Raw genomic sequence first — 26,698 nt, 5'->3', positions numbered from 1 at the left:
CCTGTGTTGGCATTGTGCTGCTCCACATGTGATGGTGTCCACAAGTCCTGGTCCAGGTATCTATTAGGAAGTCCATAATTGTAATCCACAGTAGATTGGTGAGGAAGTGGGGTGTTTACGCCTTCCTCACCAATCTATCTATTGTGGATCACAATTATAATTGGCTAGTTTACCAAGAAGGGTGTTTACAGTAATCAGTGCATGTGGTGGACATACAAAGTACTGACGTCAATACAATTTTCTTGATCTATTTGCTGTCAACGTGTAATCACTTTTGTCTACACAGTGTATTTATAATTTATGGGATCAATCCAATTCCACACAATCGTAGGTGTGAGTCATCGCAGCATTGGCCACACTTTACAGCCGCCATGTTGCATAACATTGCTCACTGCCCCATAGGACTCCCAACACTTTTTGTCTAAAGCCGTATACACACCATGTACTTGGCGCTATCGATTTTGACTAGATAGTAAAAATCACATAACACATTGTTCAAATTGCACCATGCTATGCAACACCCAAACCCGACGCGTGGCTGAGTGGAATTGGAATTGAAAGTAGAAATAGAATATGCAGCGCAATCTATGGGGGTCATTCTTATTCATACACTCCCCCACGCATTTTCTTTCTGCGCATGTGCATAACGTTTTATGCATATTTACAGGCTCCTTGAGCAAATGGACTCGGTGACTTGCATAGTTGCCGGCCCATTCGCACAAAGCAGTGCAGGTGTGGGGTGACAGGCCCGGGTGTTGTCATGGGAACGCCCAGCGTTTTATGGGCGTCCCCATGAAAACACTGGGCTTTCCCATGGGAATTCAGGCAGGAGGTGTGCCGTGCAGGTGGCTGACGTCACATGAAGTCAGCTGCCTGCCCTGTTTTCAGCGAAATGGGCTCAAATATGTCACTGACCTATATTTGCGAGGCCTAAAGAATTAATTGGATGGTGGGCGACCATCTAATGATATCTCCGCCAGAGGGACATGTGAGGGGATGTGTCTTTGTGAGGGGGCTGCAGGGATAGACCCTCTGGTCCTCGGTAAACTGTGAGCTTCACAGCTTGCCAAGTCAACCAAAATCAGGGCCTATTTCTACTATCTACGAATGATTGCCATGCCGATCAATGCAGTATGGATCCCTGCTCTCCCAAACACCGTATAACACGTTTTTTTTTATTTGTACTCCTAGCTCCCATAACACTGATCACGTACTTAGCTGAGCAGTGTGCACTGCGCTGTACACTAATCACAGCAGCTCCTGGTGTACAGCATGACATGATGACCACAGCTGCTCTTGCACTGACTGTACAGCTGCAGGACACTGTAGGAAGCTGCTCTTGCACTGACTGTACAGCCGCTGGAGAGCAGCTCCAGATGAGTCCATAATCAATTCATCACAGTTCTTTCCAGCAGCATCAGTGGCGCAGTGCACGCTGTGCCGCCTCTCGCGCTGATTGGTGGAGTGGGCCCCTCCCTTGCTCCGTCCGCTGCCTCACGTGGTCCGGGCTGCGGCAGTTCCGGGTGGCGCTGGACTGTCATGTGACAGGTGCTGGAGCTGTCACCGCAGGAACACGCAGCGTATAGAAAGCGTCGGTGCTGCCGCTGGGTGTATTGCACTCACATGAAAGAGGGTGGAGCGCAGATCCACCCATACACACAGGGGGGCGCTGCTGCTGGGGCTGGTAGCACCTCCGGGAGTAACATTGTAGCATCATCACACAGTGGCTGCTTACACATGAAGCGAGGACGGCAAGGGTCATTGGGTTACACAGGGCAGTGAGCCCTAGAACGTGTATACATGCGGCATACGGCGGAGAGACCCCCGTGTAACACGCAGCACAGGAGGCGGGGACCTGCTGCTTCTGATACTAGTACTCCTGGCAAACCCTGGAGCACAGGGAGGAAGTAAGGAAACGGAGGAGGAAGAGGTGGAAAAAGCAGAAAAGCAGCTGCCAGAAGGAGGAGAGTACCCGCAGCACCGGAGACTGGAGAAGGATGCGGCTGGAGCGGCCCCACGGCACTTCTGCCCCTTGCCTGCTCCCTGTGCCTGCCCTGACCCTCATCCTGCTGATGGCCGCCTGCACCAGCTCCTCCATCAGCCAGCAGGCGGAGAGTAAGTGTCATACAGGGGCTTGGGGGCCTCCCACCCCCAAGCCAGGTAAGGGCACACTGCCCTTACCTGGCTGGAATCCAGGTGTTGACATCCTGGCCCTTGCGCATCATCTAGGGACTGTCACCCTGCCCCTTACCCATCAACCAGAGACTAGCACCCTACCCGATACCCGCCGACGGGTAGGGTGCTAATGCATAATAAGTAACACTGAAATTACTTATAATCTTGTGTCTGTATTTTTACATTAGTCACATGAATTACATACTGTCATAAGGCAGAATATATTGGAGAGGTCACAAAATATGAACATCTCTATATAAGGTGACCGGATAAGTGCAATCTCTAGTTCTCTCAATTTATTTTTCTTAATGAAGGTTATTCAAGAAGGCCGACCCATCTGAAAATGGATCAAGCTATTCTGTTAATCAACTATGACTTGCCCCATGAAAAGCTCACAATTTATTGGCGCTCTGACCAGTGCTACCAGGTATAGTCTGTTTGTAAACTCTTTTCTAACCCTATTGTAAAGTACATGAAGGGGACGCTCTAGATGGGGTCAGCAAAGCTCATGGTATGGTTCAGAGGTGGTTGGTATTGGCTTTGCTCAATATATAATTGCAGCCTGTGCAAATGAGTGTCCACTGTGTAGCCCACTTGTGAGGTTATTCATTTGGGTATGGGTCATTTGGTCAACCAACCAAAGGTCAAGATGCATTGGGTTGACCACTGAAGGTTGACATAGCTTAGGTCGACACCTGAAATATGTCGACATGGGTGGAAGGTTGACACAAGCATTAGGTATGCCTGTACCTTCATGGTAGTGAAGTACATTAACAATACAGTACATATATCTACTACATCACAGATGGATGCAGAATGGACTCTAATGGGGCCTACACACATAGCGAGTGTACAGAGTGATGCTAGATCGCTCAGCACGTAGCGCTGCTCAGCACACAACTCTCTGTGTGCTGAGCAAGCTGTCAGCGCTAGTGTTCTCTTGTGAGAGAACATTGGCGATGATTCGATTTATGGTCCCTGCTTATTCTATCGGCGACAGCGATGCCCGGAAATCGCTATGTTCCCTACACACACAGCGATATAGGGTCATTTTCTAAGTAATCTAGTCAGATCGATAAGAAAATGGCATGTGTGTGTGTGTGTGTGTGTGCACATTTTTGTATTCCTTGTAATTACAAAATATACGTTTTTTCAGGACTTTGCTAATGACACAAAAAGTTAGATATGGTTTTTCCTTCGTTCCCACAAAATAGTTTGGGCTGTAAGACCTATTTTGTAGTTGCAGTTGTTTGCAGCATAGAGCTAATGCTAATCCAATCACCAATTTGCCTGTGAATATATTTTCGCAAGTTGCAACAGTAACGCTTGATGTAGAAATGTTTTCCAAGAAAACATTTAAGTGGGTCTGCCAATGTAAAGCAAATGAACAGAGAGCAGAGTCCACTTCTGTCTTGTTTGTGTAACATAAAAGTGTTTGCTACTGATAAAGCTTGTACAATGATGGGAACTCTTCATCTCGCCATTATTTTAGATCAATCTGTATGGATATAATATGCTTGCGGCCCCTATTTTGTTTGATCACATTTTGAAATTTAATAAATTAAGCGGAGGTGATGGTTTATGTTCAGTTTATCTGTCCATTCTCTAAACATATGAAAGAAAAAAGGGAAAATGTAAAATAGCCAACAAATATTAATATTCTGAAACTGTTCTTTATTCTCAATGAATGCCTTTGTTCAATGTCTCTATGTACATGAAGGCGGATGTGCTTTTAGCACCCACGTCAGGATCCCATCACCTTTTGCTTTCTGGTGTCTACGGAGTCCTTGTTGAATTGATAACCGTAAACCCTGTGGGGGAAACTTACTAAGATGGAAGTTCTACTTCACATGGGATGTTTCTATAGGCAACCAATCAGATACTAGCTATTATATTCTAGAAGGTGCTAAATAAAGAAGTAGATTCTGATTGGTTGCTATGGGCAACATCCCATGTGAAATAGAACTCCCATCTTAGTAAATTTCCCTTAAAATTAAGAGGGGATGTTGCCCATAGCAACCAATCAAATTATGGGGGGTATTCAGTACCGGATGATATGTCAAGCATTTTCTAGTATGCAATAGAGAAATAAAAGACAATCTGGTTGATAAAGGCAACATCGCCTCTTCATTTTTAGAACCTTTAGTTAATTTACTCCCCAGACTTCTTACCCTAGCATATGTACTCTCCTGTGCTGGACACAGCTAAGCATAACACTTTGGAGGGTAGTTTCTCTGTAGTGAAACAAAAGGGCAAATGCTTAGTAGTCTTAAGGTCCATACACACTGGGTGATTATGCCCAGCGTGTATGGACAGTGATGATCGCTGGGAGGAAAGCTGCTGCATACACACTGAACCGCTTTCCCCCGGCCCAGCGTGGCCAGCGGGGGGGGCAGCCAGCTTTGCATAGTGCAGCACTTTGCAAAGCCATCCATAAAGCCACTCCTTTGCTCGTAATACCAGCAGATGAGCGGCTTTCCCGGCGATGATGCAGGAGCGCGCATCACCGCTTATCACCAAGCCATACACACTGGGCAATTTTGAGCTGAATGACGCTCAAACTTGGTGTTTTGAGCGGCTTTCAGCTCAAAATCACCCAGTGTGTATGGGCCTTCAGACTTTCACTTAATCCAGGCCAAATGAGGTTTATGCATTTTGTTTCAGGCTGTTATGACCTCTTTATTGTTCTTCCAGGACAGCGGACAAATTAAATGTGTTAATTGTTCTTATTGTATGTATGTAACGTTCTATATAGTTAATTGGAAGAATCTTCTACTTGTAATGTTTTTTTTTCTTTACGCTTTGACAGTGCTTGTATCAAACTTTAGCTGTAACAGACCAAACAAAAGACAGAGCTAGTGATATGTCTGTAGTAGATACTAGACACCCCATCACCCTGCTGATTAATGACACCTCAGGGAACACAGAACTCTGCCGGTAAGTTCGAAGTAGAATTCTATACATTGCTCTTTTACTGCAGCTTTATTTGTGCAAATATTGTTCGTTTTATTTCCTCTCTCCAAACATGATCATTTACAGCGCCAGCCACCACTTAACCCTTTGAGTGAAAGTGGCCAAGCAAACCTTTTTTATTAACCCTTTGAGTGCCAACTTGCTGTGAGAGATCCTTAAAATATCAGCTAAAAATTCCAGCGCCGCTCACAGCGACTGTTCTCTTTTTGGATGTAATATTTAATTAAACTTTAATTAAATTGGCTGTACTTGTATTTATTTATACGGAAAGAACAGTCGCTGTAATCCAGGCGGTTATTTTGAGGATCGCTCACTGCAACGTTGACACTCAAAGGGTTAATAATCAGCCACAGCTTTAACTACAGTGCAATGATTTGAATATAATGATTTAAGAATAATCTGAATGTTGTACATAATTACTTTTTAAATGTACTCTCAGGGAGATGGTAGTATGGGGAGTGTGGTGTTGTATATATCACTTCATTACTGCTCCCTCTTGTACAGCACCTCAATTTGCAGTGGCCAGCAGGTAACTGAACACAATTCAAGCCTCAGAAATACTCCACTACACTGGGGTAACTCTGATTCAATATCGACGGCCACCGGGATTCGGCGGGTTCCGGCATCGAACAGAAGGGAGGGTGGCAAGGATGGCGTATGGTGGGGGGGGGGGGGGAATGTGGGGCGAATCCTGCGTAGAGCATCATGTAACTGCCTTCGATCTGGAAGATGCTTTCGATCCCGGTGCTGCACATAGGAATCTGCATCAAAGGCAGTTAACACACTTCGATTCAGGGTCATTTTCGTTTCGTACAAGACATACAACATATAACATAGAAATATAAAATAGTTGAGGCAATAGTATAAGGCAATGCTGTAATGTCTCTTAGGCCCTTATTCTGGTCGGTGCGGTAATATCCGCGTGCGTTAGTCCCGCCGATGTTTTGTGTCTGCGCATGTGCAGAGGCGTCTCTGCGTATGTGTGAGCGGGGAGTACGGCCAAGTCCCGCATGAAATGTGAACACTCCGAACAGGGGGTGGAGAGGGGCGTGAAGGGCTATTTGGGCTCATTACCATATGCATACACCCCGCGTTTCATGGGCGTTCCCATGCAAACGCTGGGCGTACGTATGGTAATGCGGCCGTGACGCACGTGTAGGGGGCGGACATATGACATTGCCGGATGTCAGCTGCCCGCCCAGATCCCTGCTTTTGCACGGAAAAATGTCCGTGTGGTCTGAGGTTGCGGGAGCTGGTGGAGCACTCGGTCCTGCATTCGATGGTCTGCGACCATCGAATGATGGGGGAGGTTCCCTGAGATGGAGGAGGCGTATTCCGTGAAAAATACACGTGCGGTCCGTTCGGCCAGCTTCTTACCGCGTTTGGACGGAGTTGGCGATCCGTATGGAAGGCGGGGTTTCGCACGCACGGTCCTGGCCGCATAATCGGATCCGGCCGCACCGATCAGAATAAGGGCCCAAGTGAGGCTTATATGGCTTGAATATCAATGTCTCTTTAGAATGAGGCAATAGAAGTATAGTTACCAGTCCCAGTTATAAATATATGGGTCTTTTCTGGATGTTTAAAAGGACACCGTTTTTTTCCCCCAGAGCTTACTACCTTCCTTTGCTGCGGGGGTGCGCTCCAGGTGCTGAGTGTCCAGATAGTCAGTGGCTTTGTAGCCCAGATTCGGAGACCGCTTTGCTTGTAATATTGCTGGTGACCGGGCTGCAAGGGGCTCCACATTCCGCGTTTCTCTGCCTTAGAAGGAAGACGCCGATCTACCTTTTAAGGTGGAGAAGTGGGCAGGCAGCTGACGTCGGCTGCCCACTCCCCGCATCATTGGCAAACTACTGTGGGAACACCCATGAACCGCTAGGCGTTGACCTTGGTGTGACAACGGCCTGCCACCCCACACCCCCCACCCGCAGTGCTGTGTGCGGAAGGCGAATAATCTATTGACCGTGGCCGCTCGCACCAAGCGGCTGCACATGCGCATAAATATTTAAAACCTCACTCACGGTTGCAAAATCGCAACAGTGAGTAAGAACCAGATCGACCTCCTTAATGCCCTGGAACCAACCAGCACAAATACGTAAGTTTGAGCATCTCTATCAGACAGGGAAGAGTTGCACATGGGCCATGGGACTTACAGATGTCTGCATTGTCAGCTGTTTATTTTGCAAACCGTACTACATGCTTTGCTTAAAACAGTGATGGCAAACCTTGACACTCCAGTTGTTGTTGAACTACACATCCCAGCATGCCCTGCATCAGTTTTAGCATGGCCAAATAGTAAAACTGATGCAGGGCATGCTGGGATGTGTAGTTCAACAACAGCTGGAGTGTCAAGGTTACCATCACTGGCTTAAAACAATAATGCTAATGACCTGTTTCTTTTACAACAGGAAGCACTACAGATTTAGAGAATTTGGAAATTATTCCTTGTGGGTAAAGGCCAACCATTCTAGTACCAAAAATGTAACGTGTGAAATAATTATCAATCACAACCCTGGGTACACCAACCTCCGTAAGTTCTAGCTCTACATAAGAAAACACCTCTGTTAAATATGAAATAACTATAATGGATGTGATATAATTTTGTTAACATACATAAGGTTGACATTCACAATGTCAACATTGCCAGCAGTCATGGCGACTAATTACCAATCACTTTTATTCTAAGCCTAGCCCTAATTGATTCCTAACCTTTACCCCAAAATACTGTGTCAACATTGTGAATGTCGATTGGTAAAAAGCACAAAATGATGTACTTCTTATTGTTGTATGTAGTCAGTTTTTCTAAGTCGCTTTTGTTTTTATCTCTCTCTTGTAGCCATCATCATAGCCTTTTTTATCTATGTGGCAGTATTTATTGTTCTGTCCCTGGGATCATTTTTATTAAGGTAAGTATGCAGATTCCAAGTTAATAAATGTAAATATGTGGAGAACGTCTGCTTTATAGTCCTATGTAGGAGGAGTTCAACTATACATATGTGTGTGTGTGTATGTATGTATATATACATATATATATATATATATGTGTGTGTGTGTGTGTGTGTGTATATGTGTATATATATATATATATGTGTGTGTGTATGTGTATATATATATATATATCCTGACTTTTTGCATTATAATTTAGCTACAAAGGACTGTGTTCCTATTTGTTTTTTCGTTCTTTGCCTCAACACTTATTTTTGTTTTCATTTAATGTGGTCAGCATTTTCGGTTCCTCTAATGTTATTGTAATGGTGGCAGCTGTGATCGGTTACAAACATCCTTTTGTTTAATAATGATTATAAAATATATTATTAGTACACAATCTTTTAAACATTGCCATAGACTTCTGCTTCAGGAAATATTGCTATAAACTTACTGTGTTTAGAAAATAAAATCTTTCCCTAAGCTTTCAACGTGGCTTAAAACTTATGTGACCGTGCTCGTGACTAGTCTGCAGCTTGTGTATAGATATTGGAGCTTATGCACATTTACCAGCAAGTTGGCCACAATTGCTTTTGCACTGCGCACATGGAGCCGAGGGCCTGATTCAGGTTGGTTTGGTAAGCTGCGAACATCGCAGCTTACCGAGCTCCTGAGACACCGTCCGAACGCCCACCGTCCGAACACCTGCAATATATAGCGAGTTCGACAGGGCCGAAATCGCTATATTGCAAGTAAGACAGAATCACCCCGTAAATGTGGCTTTTCACCCATGTTGTACACACATCCGCAATTGCACCTCCCTAGTGTATCTGCTTGTGGTTCTTGTGGTCTTGGCAGGGATGTGCCATTGTCCTTATCCACGTGCCCTTCACCAAACCTAAATATGATGCAAAAGAGCGATCTATGCTTATGCACAACTCTGTATAGCCTGTAATTCCTTCTACATGCCCTCACAGCAGTTGTTACTGTGAGAGTGCACCAGCTCCACTCTGTTACACCCTTTCAGCTGCAAGTAGAAAACAGCTGAGATGCACATGTCTCTGAGTCTACCATAGATAAATAGATAGATATACTTAGTGTTCATTCTAGCACCCGCCATCTTTAAAAACCCATGCAGTTCCTCTTCCCTGCCTGGGGTGTCGCTGTTGTGATTCTAGCACAGGTCTGGTCTGCATATCAGTGCTGATATACAGACCACACTGTGCTGTAAGCACAACAGCAGACAGCGACACCACAGGCAGGGAAGAGGAACTGCATGGGTTTTCAAAGATAGCGGGTGCTAGAAATGAACACTATATACTGTGTGTGTGTGTATGTATGTATGTATGTATATGTGTATGTATGTACCCTGCCCTTGTCCAGGCTGTTCCTGCGCCGCTGACTACTTGATGTTTCATTGAAAAACGCTCCTTGATAAAGGTCCATATTGGGGCCGAAACGTCGGGGCTTGTATACCTTGATTGCTATATGCTGTGTTGACCCAGCTGGAATTAAAAACTTTTCTTTTTTATATCACATGGCTGAACTGTGATTTAAGGAGAGTGCTCTGCTTCCATACGTACTGGTGTGGAAAACTTTATTTATTTCATTGGGGCATGCTGTTGCATGTACCTTTGCCGGTCACCCCACTGCTGTCTCCATTTGGGTGAAAGTGCGGTCATTCCAATATATATATATATATATATTTTTTTTTTTTTTTTTTTTTTTTTTTATAATGTTTACATTATACTAAGCTGGGCACACACTGACTGTTGGGACTGAAAATGTGTTACTCTGTAGGAGCAAACGACAATTGGCTACTTGCTCCCAAACACCAGAAAGTGGACAAAAACAATTGCTTGGTCAAATTCGCTAAATCAAATTAACTCTGTGTTTGGCAGCAAATGGCTAACTGTTATTTGCTCCCATAGATTACCAGATTTTCTGTCCAACCTGCCAACTTTTTGGATGGTGGGAAAGATAATATTTAGGAGTTTTGCCAGATTTATTGTCCATCAGTCCCGTTATCTACAGGCGCAGTTTATCATTGAAGAGAAAGAATACATCCCTTTTTTGTACTGTGCCAATGGGCCTTATTCTAGTTCACTCTTTCTGACAAATTCCTTCTTAGATGGACAAAACCATGTGCACTGCAGGTGGGGCAGATATAACATGTGCAGAGAGAATTAAATTTGTTATTTATTTAAATTTAAGTTATTTTGTTTCTGTGCAGGGTAAATACTGGCTGCTTTATTTTTACACTGCAATATAGATCTCACTTTGAAGTAAAACCCCACCCAAATCTAATTCTCTCTGCACAAGTAACATCTGCCCCACCTGCAGTGCACATGGTTTTGTCCATCTAAAAAGGATTTTGTCAGAAAGAGTGAACTCGAATAAGGCCCCATATGCCTCATGGATGTTTCCTAATGCAGTGCCTTGTGGTCTTATGAATAGTAGACCAGGCCTTCGTGTGGCGATTATGGCAATGTTAGTGTATTGACAGCATTTTGGTTTTGACGTATGCTAAGTATCTGTAGGGCAACATGTCATCTTCCTGAATCTGCTATACATGTGTTTGTAATTATTTGTGTATTCTCTTTTCAGGCAGAGCAGTGTCCAAAACTGGCTATGCAAACGAATGAATCCTGTTGAAACTGATCGTCTCATTAATTCAGTGAGTAATCTAACTTTTTGCCATTGTCGCTGTCTACAGGGCCGAAACTAGGGTTTCTGGTGCCCGGGGCAAGACATACATTTAGTGTATATATATATATATATATATATATATATATATATATATATATATATATATATATATATATATAAATATATATATATATAAATATTTTTTTAATTTTTTTTCCAGAAGCAGGCACACATTTGGCATTTGGTTTTGCACAGAAAGAAAAACATTAATCAGAAGCCAATTTAGAGGAGAAGGTTGGTAGTCGCACAGGAAGGGGTAAATGTAGGTCAAGAGTGCTGGCCCCTCAGTAGGTATTTAAATCATTAGATTTGCATAACATTTGAGGGTGTGCTACCACTGGACATCATAAGTTGCATGTACAGTTTGGGACAGAAAGAAATGTCGCTGTGTGGTGCACCAAAAGATAAAGAGTCGATTAAAATGTAACTTTTAATGTTATAAGTTTTAAAAGTATAGCGAAATATAAAAAACACAAAACAGAAATGACATACAAATGAGACTTAAAAAGGATATATATTATCCTTACGACGTGGGGTCCCACACTCCTAATATTCAATTCCCACTAGTGTTGGGGTATAAGATCTGTCTATTGAATGTCTCGTATTTTTATATATACGCTGCGGGCATTAGATATGCATCATAAATTACCCCTTTCGTAGGGGAGAGTTGATACACGTTAAAGGTTGGCTGTTCCCAAATAAAGTTTGTAGCACCAATTATTATTATGCCGAGGATAGATAATTAGGCAAAATTATGCCAGAAATAGATAATCAGGCAAAGTGTCTACATAAGAGTGTCGATTGAACCAAACTAGCATTGATAGTATATGCACACATAAGGAACGCCCATTGATAGAGTAGTCCTACACATCAATAATGTGTGCATATACTATCAATGCTAGTTTGGTTCAATCGACACTCTTATGTAGACACTTTGCCTGATTATCTATTTCTGGCATAATTTTGCCTAATTATCTATCCTCGGCATAATAATAATTGGTGCTACAAACTTTATTTGGGAACAGCCAACCTTTAACGTGTATCAACTCTCCCCTACGAAAGGGGTAATTTATGATGCATATCTAATGCCCGCAGCGTATATATAAAAATACGAGACATTCAATAGACAGATCTTATACCCCAACACTAGTGGGAATTGAATATTAGGAGTGTGGGACCCCACGTCGTAAGGATAATATATATCCTTTTTAAGTCTCATTTGTATGTCATTTCTGTTTTGTGTTTTTTATATTTCGCTATACTTTTAAAACTTATAACATTAAAAGTTACATTTTAATCGACTCTTTATCTTTTGGTGCACCACACAGCGACATTTCTTTCTGTCCCAAACTGTACATTAATCAGAAGCCATTTATGTGTGCTTATAGACAGCAGAAGGGGGACAGTAAACAGGGAAAGTGCGCGCCTAAGGCGCGCGCTAAAAATTTAGGGGGGGGGGGGGGAGTGGTGTGGTCACATAGTAGTATCAATTCACATTATAGAACACACCGTAATGCCCAGTACACATTAATCAGAAGCCATTTATGTGTGCTTATAGACAGCAGAAGGGGGACATTAAACTGGGACAGTGCATTTTTTTTTTGGGGGGGGGGGGGGGTGTGGTCACATAGTAGTATCAATTCACATTATAGAACACACCGTAATGCCCAGTACATATTCCAGCACACACCCTAATACCCAGAGCACATTACACCACAAACCGTAATGCCCAGAGCACATTACACCACAAACCGTAATGCCCAGTACACATTATACCAAACACTGTGATGCCCATTATACAAAATGACACACACCGTAATGCTCATTACATATGCCACACACGCTAATGCCCATTACGCATAATATTACATGCTGTAATTTCCATTACACATAATGCCACTGACCGTAATGCCCACTACACATAATATCACATGCCGTAATGCCCATTACAATTTATAGCACACACCGTAATGCCCATTACACATTTTAATTTGGGTAAAAGGTGTCACACACACACATATGGGGAAGAGGGGATCAGACACCAGGGAAATTGGGGCAGATAGGGTCACAGACACAGAGGAAGGGGGTAACAGGGGTCACACATGGGGGAAGGAAGTACAGGGGGGTCAGGGGGGTCAATCCCTGGGCACTCACCAATTTGTGGGGGGAGCTGCAGAGTGTCCAGGTAGCCAGTGGATCCAGGGACAGGGCGAAGGGGGTGCCTGCTGCAGGAGGAGGGAGATGTAGTTTCCCCCATGAAGAGACAGGCAGGGCTTGTCCAGACTCCAGCCCCAGCGCGTATCGCTGGGCGTGCACTGTGTTTATCACAGACACTAGAGGTCAAGCGCACCTCTAGTGTCTGTCTGTTGTTTCATGGCGGCGGCCATCTTTGAAGTGGCAGCGGCGCCGCAGACATACATCTATGTCTGCGGCGCTAGCTCCCCGCTGCTGCCGCTGCTCACACCAGCGACACCCTGCCTCCAGCGCCCCCTAGCCTCCAGCGCCCGGTGCGCGTGCCCCCCCCAGCCCCCCCCTAGTTACGGCCCTGGTAATGCCCACTACACATAATATCACATGCCGTAATGCCCATTACAATTTATAGCACACACCGTAATGCCCATTACACATTTTAATTTGGGTAAAAGGTGTCACACACACACATATATGGGGAAGAGGGGATCAGACACCAGGGAAATTGGGGCAGATAGGGTCACAGACGAAGGGGGTAACAGGGGTCACACATGGGGGAAGGGAGTACAGGGGGGTCAGGGGGGGTCAATCCCTGGGCACTCACCAATTTGTGGGGGGAGCTGCAGGGTGTCCAGGTAGCCAGTGGATCCAGGGACAGGGCGAAAGGGGTGCCTGCTGCAGGAGGAGGGAGATGTAGTTTCCCCCATGAAGAGACAGGCAGGGCTTGTCCAGACTCCAGCCCCAGAGCGTATCGCTGGGCGCGCACTGTGTTTATCACAGACACTAGAGGTCAAGCGCACCTCTAGTGTCTGTCTGTTGTTTCATGGCGGCGGCCATCTTTGATGTGGCATCGGCGCCGCAGACATACATCTATGTCTGCGGCGCTAGCTCCCCGCTGCTGCCGCTGCTCACACCAGCGACACCCTGCCTCCAGAGCCCCCCAGCCTCCAGCGCCCGGTGCGCGTTCCCCCCAAGCCCCCCCCTAGTTACGGCCCTGCTGTCTATTCCTTTTTTTTTTTTTATACACCATAGACAATTTGCACCTGGATAGGTATTGGGGAGGGACATGCTAGGTGTCCACTGCAATACAAATGAAAGGAAAATAAGGCAAAGATACATTTTTATATTAAAGTGTGAAACAAGCAGCACTCACTTTGAGGACATCAGACGGAGTGAAGGGCTCATATAATGTTGTCATACATAAAATGCAGTTACTCAGACAGCAGCATCTCATTATAGATTTAAAAACATGGTACACTTTAGAAATCGGGTCGGATCGGTAGCATCGCATGCGACCAAATCGTATGCGATGCGATGGTCCCGATTTTTCCATAGGATTCGATGTTAAAATGGTCTATTTTAACATAGAATTCAATGGGAAAAGGGGGTCCTTTCCCTTTCCCCACTATCCAAGTGGGCATGAAGTTGGATATAAACCAGTGGCGAGCGGACACAGAATACTTTTTAAGAAATCTGCGTCCCCTCGCTTGGCTTGCCACGCTTCGGGCTCGGTGACTCGCTACGCTCGCCACAGGTTTATATCCAACTCCATGCCCACTTGGATAGTGGGGAAATGAACAGGACATTGAATCCTATGCAGCATCGCATCGCTGCTGCCCGGCTTCCCCTATGCTACACGGTCTCTGGTCCCCTCACGGAGTTCACCGCCTGGACCAGTGCGCCCACTGCCTCCCCTGCCTGGCTCCCTGCTTGCAGTCCCCCACTCGGCATCTGGCTCCCTCCACCGTAGGTACTACAGGCTGCGTCCGCTGCCTGCTTGTAGCCCCCATGCCCTGCTCAGCTCCCGGCTCCCGCTGACAGCAGCTTCCCGGGGGGACTGCATGTGACAAATCGCATGCAAAACCTGGCACATCAAGTGCCAAATCGTATGTGACCCCACCCCCAGGGGAGTTGTCAGTAGATTAGGTCCGACTTGTCCTTCGGACAAGTCAGCCTAATGTATCGGGGCCTTTAAGGTAAGGCTCGAAATCAGAAAATCGGCAGCCCAGATACTACATAAGTACCGATAGTTCTATTGAATATGGTATGTTGCTATGGGCAACCAATCAGATTCTATCTATTATTTTCTAGACGGTGCTAAACAATTAAGTAGATTTTGATTGGTTGCAACGTCCTATATTCAGTAGAACTCCCATCTTAGTATATATAATTTCAAAACTTCTCCCTCCCGTACAGCACCATGATTTGGGGCCACATTTATTTAATTCAACACAATACAAGCCCCAAGAACACCCCACTTCACTGTGGTAGTGGGCAGAATCCAAAAGGCTGCTAAACTCTGCCCAGAATCAAGTATCTGAAACATTCTGAAAGTTAAATTGCTAAATCCATGTACTGTACCGTGCTCCTTGATCTATATCATTAGTGATGTACCTTTAACTCTCCACTATTTTCTAAACTGCATTAGGGCAGTTTCTGAATCTGGATGCTCAGTAAGTGCACATTAGTACAGTGTGCCAAGTTCTTATTGAGCCAGTCCCTGTCTGTAAACTTTCCGATGTTTATGAAAATTGGGCCTGACTATATTGTCCTTTCTTCTGAAGATTAAAGGTCCCATCCACAAGGGAAAATTATCGCATGTGATACCCCGGCAGCTGCTGGTGGCATGATTGTGTATCTTTTGTGATCCTAGCAAGGGCTACGGGCTGTAATGAATATTCATGGCAGCTCATAGGATCTGCGATGTGAGGCACACAGGAATGCGTCTCACATCTCCATTGCAGGAGAATGGCATGCGATGTCGCTTATCATGTGATGCGTCAGAATCGCATAAAAAGTAGGCATTTCGCACTAGTGGATGGAGGCCTTTAAACTTTTTTTAAAAACAAAAATTTAACAGAAAAGTGGTCGCGCCCGGGATTGCAGCTGTGTGTATGTCCGTGGGTCACCAGTCTCCCACCACGATACAATTGCAAAAGGAAATGGAAATACACTTCAGTGCTATCCTACATGACACATGACACCCCCACAGGGTAATGTACACCAAAATTTCTTGCACAGATGTATACTATCCCTAGTGGTTTCAATTTCTCTATGGGACTCTTGAAGTTCTTACTGACCTCAAGTAAGGTCCCTACGTGCACATAAAGGTATCTTTCTTTTACTGAAAAACGCCCCTGCTTCCTGTAATATACCAACTTCGATGACCTTATAACAGAGCCCTATTTTCGCGTAAGGATATCTTTAAGTCTGGAACAAGTTCTTAAAATCACTTGAATAAAAATGTATAAACATATCACCCATGCACAGGGATCCTGCTGAACCGACACTCACCTCAATATGAGGCCCTATTTTCACTGAAAGGTTTCTTTTATGCTGTTCACATGTATTCTCCTCCAGTAATAAGAGTCTCCAATCATGAGATGTTCAGCAAAAATGTAATTTAATCCATCAGACATGTAAAACATACAGTAAAACCAAAAATTAAGAAGTATCCACACAAAGATAGATGAGGCCAAAAATAACTCCTTCCCTGTATCCGGATCAGGGTAAGGAGGGTTAATAGTTGGAAATAGTAAAAAAAGGTCTCACCATCTGTTGTGTCCCCTCCTCTCACCAACGGGTTTCAGGCTTTCCGCAGTAGCCCTTTTTCAAGGTGTCTTGACCTTGGACTATATAAAACATTTTTGCACTTTTCACACCTCTCACACAGATTATTTGCTGTCACATGAAACATTGTGTTTATTCCGTGTGTCCTAAAAATGCTTTGTTCAAAAGTAATGTGTTAAAATAAAATTATTAGTTGAATTGAAGTAACTGTCCACCAAATTGTCCATTTGCTATCCAAGGCAAACGGGGCAGATTTTATGCCATGTTCACGTGTGTTTGTGTGGCACAAAATGTTTAGTGACGGTCGGAAGAATGCTGAAGATGATGGATGGCCACACACCAGTGGCGTAACTATAGCACCGCAGCCCCCGCGGTGGCGGGGGGGTGCAGAGAAATTGGGGGCGCCGCCGGGGGGGGGGGGGGCTGCGGGGCTATAGTTACCCATGGTCTGCGTATCGCCCGGCTCTCTGCCGGGACCTGCCTGACGTCACGGTCCCGGCCGGCTCCTGCTGCAATGAAAACTGACAGTTAGAAAATGGCTGCCCCCATACTGCAGACAGTTTTTTGTCTGCAGTATGGGGCAGCCATTTCCTAAGAGTCAGTTTTCATTGTAGCAGCAGGAGCCGGCTAGGACCGTGACGGTCAGGCTGGTCCCGGCAGAGAGCAGGACAGGTAGGGGTAAGAAGAGGGGGGGGGGGGGGCAGGTTAGGTGTGTGCGGGGGGGGGGGGGGGCGCCGAAAAAATGTGCGGCGGGGGGGGCGCAAAATGGTTAGTTACGCCCCTGCCACACACATCAAAAACTAACAAAATTGAGACAATTGTTTGAATTGATCATCTACTCGGCATACGAATTACAGTATAGCAGAAATGGCAAACATTGACAAAGAAGCCATTAGGCAAGTTTTCCATCAAAATCTTCTCACAACAAAAGTTTGCATGAAGATGGGTTCAAGGCTTCTCACTTCCAAGCAGAAAAAAAATCAAAAGTGAATTTGTACAGACATTTTGGAACAAATTCAATTTGATTAAAATGTTTTAGATAGTTATTACCTGTGAGGAACCATGGATCTCCTAGTATGATCCTGAGACAAAATGGCAGTTAATCCTCTGGAAAACACTATTGCCCCAAGAATATTAATTGTTTTCTTTAATAGAAGAATATAATTGTATTATTATATAACTGTGTAGAAGAAGACTTAGCAGTGAATTAACATTACGACAAAAAAGTTTGTGGGAAAGCATAAGAAGAAGAGGCCACAGCTCTGGAAAAGTGGTTTCATGCTATATCTGGACAACGAACCAGCCCACACAACTCTCTGGCATGTATTCAATGCTCCTATGTCGCCGTAAAAAACGGTGAGAGTGCATGTTTTTTGGAGAGTGGTGAACTTTTCTCTCCTATTTTGTGCTTCCCTCTATTCAGCTCTGTTGCTTCTCCAAAAATATTTTGCGAAGCTAACTCAGTTCACCCTGCACTTCTCACCATTTCTGTTCAATGGGGATTTTAGTGTCTCTCTCCAAAAGTGTATTCAATGCACAAATTGCGAGTCCTGCTGGTTTCTTTTTTTAGAGCAGTTCTCCATTTTTCCCTCGGCATCTTTTTTAGGTGAACTGTAGGGCTATCTTTGTTAAAGTTGTTATTTTTTTTGTTTTTTATGGTTTATAAATGAAAAAAAATGTACTCTAATGTATTTATTGCAAGTGCCATAATGCTGTACTTCTATATTAATTTATTTGGAATTTAATAAGTTATTTTAATGGTATCCAATAAGAAATCAGTAATGCTCCTAGTTAGACCCCCCCTAACATAAAACAGCATGCAGCAGGCAGGGAAGCTCAGGGAGACCCCACCTAACATAAAACCACAATTTAGGGGTGTATTAAAAAAAAAAAAAACTAAACCAAAGCCCCCAAAAAGGCATTTAAAAACGCTAACAATTACAAAATAAATAAAATAAAAACCCAGGGCACTGAAAGGCCAAAGCACAACACAATAATAAGAATAAATGAGGACAAAATACACAGCACCAGTCTGCAGCCACAAACCCAATTAAAATTGTCACACAGCCATGTGTTGTAATAAAAACAATGCACAAAACACTAACCTTAAACCTGTTCAGAAGCCAAAATCCACAGATCCCCCGAACACACTGCTCAAACACAAGTCTGCACACCTCACTTGGAGAGCAGGAGAAACCTGATCTCTCCTGCTACAGCTCACCCTTTTCCCCTCGCATAATTATGCAGAGTTCGCAAAAAGGGATGGTGAGCTGCAGAAGCGTTGAATAAGGAGACAGACAGAAAGGAGGAGATGATTGAAAGTGGTGAGTGCTTCAGCGAGGTCACGGTGACATGCACGAGCGAACAGTGAGCCTGACTCGCAAAAAGCATTGAATACATGCCTCTGTGTAGCAGTTTTTGGCCAAGAAACCGATTGCAGTGCTAGAGCACCCTTCATACTGGCAAGACCTAGCACCTTGTGACTTCTTTCTTTTCCCTAAAGTCACATCTATACTCAATGGATGCATCAGTTACTGAGTTAAATTTAAAAAAATGATGGCGTTGTTGACAAAGCTGACAGAGCTACAGCACCAGTGACCAATGGAAAAATAAGACTGCAGCTGCGTGTGGATTCAGAGGGGGAAGGGGGGGGGGGGCGGGGGTAGTGGAGTACATAGAAAGGGAATGGAGTTAAAATGTACTTGCTAAAATCTCTCTATATGTAATAGCCACACCTTGTATAGCCTACTTTTCACATACTGTGTTCCCTGCCTGGTTAGGTGTTGCTTTGGTTGTGCTTATTGCACTTTGTGTTCTTATTTAGTCTTTGTTAGATAAATAAATAACCGCCTAGCTGGAGCAGGTTGCAATTTACATATTACTGCTTTTCTATAAAAAAAAAATTAAACTAGGGGGACGGCAGCAGAAGAGATATAAATGTCACATGATCTATCCACACCATGGCCCTTATTTTAGTTCACTCAGAGGCAAATTCCTTCTCAAATGGGCAGAACCATGTGCACTGCAGGTGTAGCAGATATAACCAGTGCAGAGAGAGTTAGATTTGGGTGAGTTATTTTGTTTCTGTGCAGTGAAAATACTGATTTCTTTATTTTTACACTGCAATATAGATCTCACTTTGAAGTAAAACCTCACCCAAATTTTATTCTCTCTGCACATGTTATATCTGCCCCACCTGCAGTGCACATGGTTTTGTTCATTTGAGAAAGAATTTGCCTCTGCGAGTGATCCAGAATAAGGCCCCATGTGAGAATGTTTTTTGCTAGTTGCTAAACTCTTACAATTAGTGTAGTGTGTCCAATAATGGTACTTCCTACCGTTCACTTTTTTTATTTATTTCTTTTTGAAGGAGCTGGGATCTCCGAGCAGGGCTGATCTCAGCAGCCAGGATGCACACCAGGCTACATGGAGTAATGTTCCCCAGAGACTCCGTTCACTTGACACATTCCGGGGGTAATGGTCAAATGAGTTTTCCAGATCTCTTTGAAAGTGTATTTCACAATGCATGTCCATAAAATTACATTGTAATTGTCAGGGTTTTTATTATAAAATAAAAAAAATAACCCTTGTTTTTCACCTTTTGGTTTCAGGCTTGCACTAATAATCATGGTGTTTGTAAATTATGGTGGAGGGGGTTATTGGTTCTTCAAACATCAAAGCTGGAATGGTAACTATCAGCATTTCTTAGTTCTGTTTATCCTATTATAAACCCTTTTATATGATATGGGGGGGGAGGGGGGGGAGAGAGGCAGTCTGCACATCCTCGACCCATGGATTGACAGAAACCACCCCCTCATACAAAGCCACACCCCTTTTAAAGATTTTAATTGCCACACTGGGTGTCATAGGGACAGTAATTTAATGGAACTGTTGGTGATGATAAAGAACTACTATTTATTATTATTATTATTGTTCTTAAGATACAGCAGTTAATTTAATTCCAAATTTAATGTACAGTATCTTCAGTAATATCTGCATCTTAAATGTTAGAAAATATACATGTACTAACCACTTGCTGGTTTGAATGAACATTTCTTTTTTAATTACAGGACTAACACTAGCGGATCTTGTTTTTCCTTGGTAAGCACTGTTCTTCCAGCCTGCAGTGACACATTGCAGAGCCCATTCATGTGACCAATGTACATTAATGATACTGTGCCTTTTTCATGAAGATTACCGTGGTTTTTTGGTGCTTAGTGTCCCATGACTGGTTTTAAGTCTATTGATGTGTAAAGAAGTAGGCATTACATATTTCTGATCCAAGATATTGTGATGTCGCCCCCTTTTCTTTGAAATCTCGCTTTATTTCCACGCTCCCCCTTTCCATTTCACCTTTTTTTTTTCTCTACTTTTTTTTTTTCTTTTATATGCAATTGTTTATATACTGTATATACAATATGGCCAAAATGCTAGTTTTCAGTTTTTGTAAAGAAGAAAAATTAGAATTACATTTTTAGCTTATGTTATTTATTTCTTGGTACCTTTTGATGTTTTTTGCCTTGTACATTGAAATCGATAGGGGAAACAGTTGTTTTTATAGCTAAGAACTCACAAAATCCTTCTCCCCCCATACACTAGTCTTACTAAATTTAGTGGAGCTCGGCATATTAGAGCTACAGACCATTCGGATGGGGGGCACTAATTATTGCTGCATTGTATATTATTAAACCTCAATATTCTGTTTCTGTGATATTAATTGTTTATTACCACACTTCTATTTAAATTTTTTAAAGAAGTAATACAGCTGCTACTAATGGCAAATCCTACCATCTCTTTGCAGGAGATCTGCAGTGCGCACATGCGATTTATGTATGCGTACAAAGTAATCTGCATTTTAGAGGCTGCATTTGCTTCAGTGCCTAGGTGCCCCATAGGGTTGCTGTAATAGCCTGCCTGTCCAGTGAATATGAAGCCACTGCCAGTTCAGGCACATAGGGCCTTATTCTAGTTCACTCTTTCTGACCAAATCCTCGTCTGCTTCCAATTGGTGCTTTCCACACAGATGTACATCATCAAATTGTAGAAGATGCTGCCACTACTGGGCATGTGTAGCAGCTCCACTCTGTTTCTTAGGTAGCAGCTCTAGTAATCGTATTATATACTATTGCTATTGTGGTTGCTGGTTAAGTGAGGGGGGTTCTGGGAAACTGTAACCCCCCACCCACTACCTGTGTTTGATTATACCTTTTTACTGTACGACGATACTCTGCTTGCACTCTGTTTTAATGTGGTTTGTGAACTTGGTGACTTCACATTTAATCAGTTATATATTTTGAATGAGGGGAACTGCTACATAACATAACACTGCAGTCCTGAAATTACATATACAACCTGTTTGATTACATTGTAGGTTTGTCTTCATCATGGGCACCTCCATCCATCTGTCCTTGGCCTCAATGCTGCGTAGAGGAAAATCCAGGTGGAAATTGTTCTGGAAAATCCTTTGGAGGAGTGTTCAACTTTTCCTTATCGGATTATTTGTCATAAATGAAAATTACTGCCGTGGTCCATGTGAGTTCTATGTCTTTTCACTAAAGCAGGTACTTTAGTAACATCAGGGGAAATGGCACACTGACTGTAGGACAGGATAAAGAAAGAGGGTTGATGGATACCGTAGATTCATGCCATACAAAATAGGCAAACCATAGACCAGACAATTGGATTATTCATTGTGGTGTCTTATGTTTCACAATGTAGTAGAGCAAAGTGTATTTGGACATATGGGCTTGAGATCTACACACTTGTAACTGTACTACCTGGAGAGGTCATAAGAGGGATTATCTGGGACTGTAGCAAGATACAGTAGGATGTTGAGCTTGTAAGTGGCCTCTGCCTGAGTGTAAAGCATGTTGTCAACATGAAGCCACTCTGTTATAGCCATAATTGTGACCATATGAAATGTACCCCAGTCACCTGAGTCACCCTGACATGGGCAAGTGTTCAGTCTCCAAACTCACGTGCAGAAAGAACAGGCACCACTGACGTGGGTCAGACTGCGATAGGGTCAAGGAAGAAAGGCATCCATCCAAAAGTGAGAATATGCAAATGAAATATTTTTGAAAGGAGATCCATTTATTTGGATTAATAGTGTTTGTGATGTTCGAAAAAAAATGTTGGGGTGGGGGGGAGGTTTTAAGTTTTTGCTATGGCAATATTGAGTGAGAACACTGAAGGTTCATGTTGTATGTAATCAGTAGTGAGGATATGTGTTCGGTAGGCAGTTTCTGCATTCGACAATCAAACTCTCAGAACAGAGACAGTGTCAATCAAATCAGTAATGCCGACATGCCAGTAATATATAATTTGTAGAGCATTTTAACAATGTTAGCTTTACAACTTCATACATCGTGCATTATTCCTATCATGATTGAAGTTGTTGTAAAGCCTACATGGTAAGCCTTTTGCAGTCCATTTTTTTTTTTTTTATTCAAACAGTCTGGTTTAAATTCACTGTAATTTTTTTAATAAAAAATGGTCTATGTTGAACAATGTTAATGTTCTTATTTTAAAGCAGCTCACCATTGGATGTGCTACTAGTGCTAGGGCTGTTGAGCCTGACTAGACATTGGACCTGAAAGGGTTAAAATGTTTTTAAATCACATTATTAACATGTCAGCTTTATGGCATGAACCGGACATTGGGCCTTATTCTAGTTCACTCTTAGAAGCAAATTCCTTCTTAGCTGGACAAAACCATGTGCACTGCAGGTGGGGCAGATGTAACATGTGCAGAGAGAAATAGATTTGGGTGGGGTTTTACTTCAAAGTGAGATCTATATTGCAGTGTAAAAATAAAGCAGTCAGTATTTCCCCTGCACAGAAACAAAATAACTCACCCAGAGCACATGTTACATCTGCCCCCCTGCAGTGCACATGTTTTTGTCCATCTAAGAAGGAATTTGCCTCATATACTGTACATACTTTGCCTCATATACTGTACATACTTTGTGCTTGGAGCTGTATTAAATAGATCAGTATAATAACAAAACATATAATGTAATAAACCATGTTAAACCACAATATTACTCCAACCACAAAGTATGTATTCAGTAAATGTGTGTGTAGTGATCTGTATAAATGTGATGTAACTGGTGTACAGCATCTAGAATTGTGCATATGCATATCAGTGAATAATGTATATTCTGCTTTGGGTCCTACATATGAACAATTATATTGCAATGGGTATGGTATGGCAGTACGATGGTCAGCATCCCAACATCGGTTCCTGACTGCTGGTGCTCCGACGGGGGGCGAGCGCAAAGAAGCCTCTTGTGGTCTCGGTGGCTCTCTTCGTGTGCCACAGGTTCTATTCTCCCTCTATGGTGGTCGTGGACCCCTCACAAGGGAGAATATCCCCTGTCAGTCGGGCATTTAAACAGTCGGGACTCCGGTTTCAGAGTACTGACTATTGGAATCCTGACTGTCAGGCAGTCATCTGGCACCCATTGAAAATAAAAACTCTCAGAAATAAAAATCAAGAGCGGTTTTTTGAAACTTGAATTTTTTTTAAATATAATATATTTATTTTACTTAAAGCCCCTTGTGTACATTCTGTTACACAATCGCGTAATACATGAATAGCGAATAAAGAGAAGGTGATGGTTCATAATTGCACCTAACCAAGCAAATCATTTTGGTATACAGAATGTGTATTTATTTTGTTTAAGTGTCATGGAGTGAAATACGGATAATGGGCGTTCTTCAGCGGCTAAGCATAACCTACCTAGTGGTTTCAGTTTTGGAGTTGCTGTTTACAAAACCCTTGCCAGATCCTATGCCCCAGGTGAGTACATGCCCGTGGGTATTTTGTTACTGTGCACTTATTGTTGCCTAAAGATTGACCGGGTAAACGTCATGACATCCCGGGATACCTCTCGGTTTAGAACCACATGAATTTATGACCCAAGGTGTGGGCTATGTATGTATGTACAGTATGTGCAATATTAACCGAAGTTAATGATAGATCGCTTTCATATGGGTTGTTGCCTTGATAAGCGGCTGCTTATGGGGGTGGTCAGTTCCCCAGGAGTAAAGAAAAACAGAAACCACAAAATAAAGCAGCGCTTTCACACAAAATATACTGGCCATGTATGCATCAATAAATTAATATCAAAATTTAATATAAAAAATGACATGGCAAAAGATGGTATAGCCAGCCCGGGGAAACCTTTTTGTTGCACAATCCAATTCCAGGAATGGTGGACGGTCTGCGACCTCAGGGATGGATAATGGGACAGGATCAGATGATTCAGCAGGTGGTCAAACGGGAGCTTGCAAAGTATGGAGTGGGACTTTTCTCCAATAGGTGGTCCAAACGCACCAACGCGTTTCGCTGTGCTGACTCTCAGCTTTATCAAGGTGACTTCCTCTGAATTCTATTGTCAGTATATTTTGTGTGAAAGCGCTGCTTTATTTTGTTGTTTATGTATGTATGTATGTAGTGTAGGACCACCAGAGCATACATACAGAGCCTTGTGTTTGTATTTTTCTTGTCTAGATAAATCTCTGCATTACACATATATTCCACATTTAGTAATGAAAACTCCAGAATCAATTTTGATAATAGAAACCATTATCCCTCATCATTGCATAATTATAGTCATTAGCGCTGACAACTTTAAATTTGGTGTTTATCCCCTTCTTGGTACTTTACATTTGCAAATAGTGTAAATGCAGGGTTAATGTAATGTTACCACGGATATGCTGTATAAGTGCTACATTGGGCCGCACTCAATGCGGCCGGTGAGGGGGCTAAACAGCAGGGATCGACGAAAACAAGCGACCCTCGCAGTTTCACCACCGCGCCAGCCGCTCACTGTATTCAATGTTCCGGGGGAACCCTCGCTGTCAGATGACTCAGAGGATTCCAACAAACCGCCAGGCTCGCGGCTAATGCAGGGAGCGCACTGCATTTAGCCGCAAGCTGTTTTAGCGGCTGCACACGCTGTTTCCCCGTCGCTGTCACAGCTCGCAAAAACTATTGAATACACTCCATTGTGACACCACCATATATGAATCATCTGCATGTAGGCTGTATAATATTGGTAAATCTGTGTTTTCTGCTACTTACAAATGGAATTTCTGCTTTCTAGAACCGCACATGCTTTCTTCTGCAAGACGTGGTCTTATTCTGGCCACAGTGGCTTATTCTACTGGTCTTAGAAGCAGGTTGGCTGTGTTTGACTCTCTTGCTACCTGTTGATGGATGCCCTACGTAAGTTAGTAACAAGTTTGAATGTACGCAAGCATTGTATTAAAAATGTAATACATGTACAGGACCCATGGGATGAATTCTAACGTAAGCTAAACCCCCATAGACAATAATACAATTTTAGGGACTAAGTTTCTGATTCATAGTTGATCGTTGTGTGAATTCACAATCCATTCAATTATCGAATGACTGCGCAGGCATACATATTATAGCATGCATGTGCGAGCCACAATAGTGATACAAATAGGGAAATGATCCAATCACAATCCCCTCACAATTTGACTGACAAGAAAAACGCATTTAGGGGATGGTAAACCATACGTTTTCTGGGATTGTCAGATAAAATGCAGGAATACCAAGACACTTTAAGGGAGGGTGTGTCAGATGTGACCATGCTAAGATGTCAGACTGGGCTTTCCCTGACATGGTCACATTTGATGAGACTAGTCGGAAATGCCCACTGGGGAGCATCTGCCAGTCTAAGAGGGACCTCTCCGTTCCTCTGCTCCTCCCCCAGTGTCTGCTGATCAATGTTGGGCACATCCCCACCAAGCTGCTGAAGAGAATAACAGCCTCCGTTGAAATAAAATCAATGGAGTGCTCTACCACTGCCCCAGTGTGTACTTAGTGGCTGCAGAGAGGAGCAGCCACTATTGTGAGTCATGATGCCTATTATCGATTTCCTGATATTATGTATTTAAGGAAAAATGTGTTGGTGTTTTAAATCTATGTTCTTGACTTCCTGGGTTAAACCCATGTAAAATACACACATACGTTTGTTTCTAGCAGTTTAAGGTTATTTTGGAGGTAATTGTAGGTTTCCTCAGTGGAGTTCACTGTAAATGCTTGTAGATAAAGTATATATATATATATATATATATATATATATATATATATATATATATATATATATATATATATATAT

At 43.1% G+C, this 26,698-nt stretch overlaps 1 protein-coding gene across 1 annotated transcript in view; it reads left to right on the top strand.

The window, feature by feature from the left end:
- The first annotated feature begins 1,524 nt into the window (after positions 1–1,524).
- The window catches only part of HGSNAT (heparan-alpha-glucosaminide N-acetyltransferase), a 34,965-nt gene continuing 9,791 nt past the window's right edge, over positions 1,525–26,698 (top strand). The window contains exons 1-12 of the mRNA XM_083175443.1: positions 1,525–2,115; positions 2,490–2,602; positions 4,985–5,112; positions 7,557–7,678; positions 7,985–8,054; positions 10,681–10,750; positions 19,913–20,016; positions 20,154–20,230; positions 20,613–20,643; positions 21,914–22,074; positions 24,230–24,345; positions 25,655–25,776. Of these exons, the coding sequence (XP_083031569.1) occupies positions 1,998–2,115; positions 2,490–2,602; positions 4,985–5,112; positions 7,557–7,678; positions 7,985–8,054; positions 10,681–10,750; positions 19,913–20,016; positions 20,154–20,230; positions 20,613–20,643; positions 21,914–22,074; positions 24,230–24,345; positions 25,655–25,776 (1,232 nt within the window). The 5' untranslated portion in view covers positions 1,525–1,997. The remainder of the gene's footprint in view (positions 2,116–2,489; positions 2,603–4,984; positions 5,113–7,556; positions 7,679–7,984; positions 8,055–10,680; positions 10,751–19,912; positions 20,017–20,153; positions 20,231–20,612; positions 20,644–21,913; positions 22,075–24,229; positions 24,346–25,654; positions 25,777–26,698) is intronic.

Source organism: Crinia signifera, chromosome 1 (genome assembly GCF_055691185.1).
Source record: "Crinia signifera chromosome 1, ASM5569118v1, whole genome shotgun sequence".
NCBI classification, from domain to species: Eukaryota; Metazoa; Chordata; class Amphibia; order Anura; family Myobatrachidae; genus Crinia; species Crinia signifera.
Note: the sequence above shows the minus strand (reverse complement) of the source record. Positions and strands in the feature narration are given on the sequence as shown.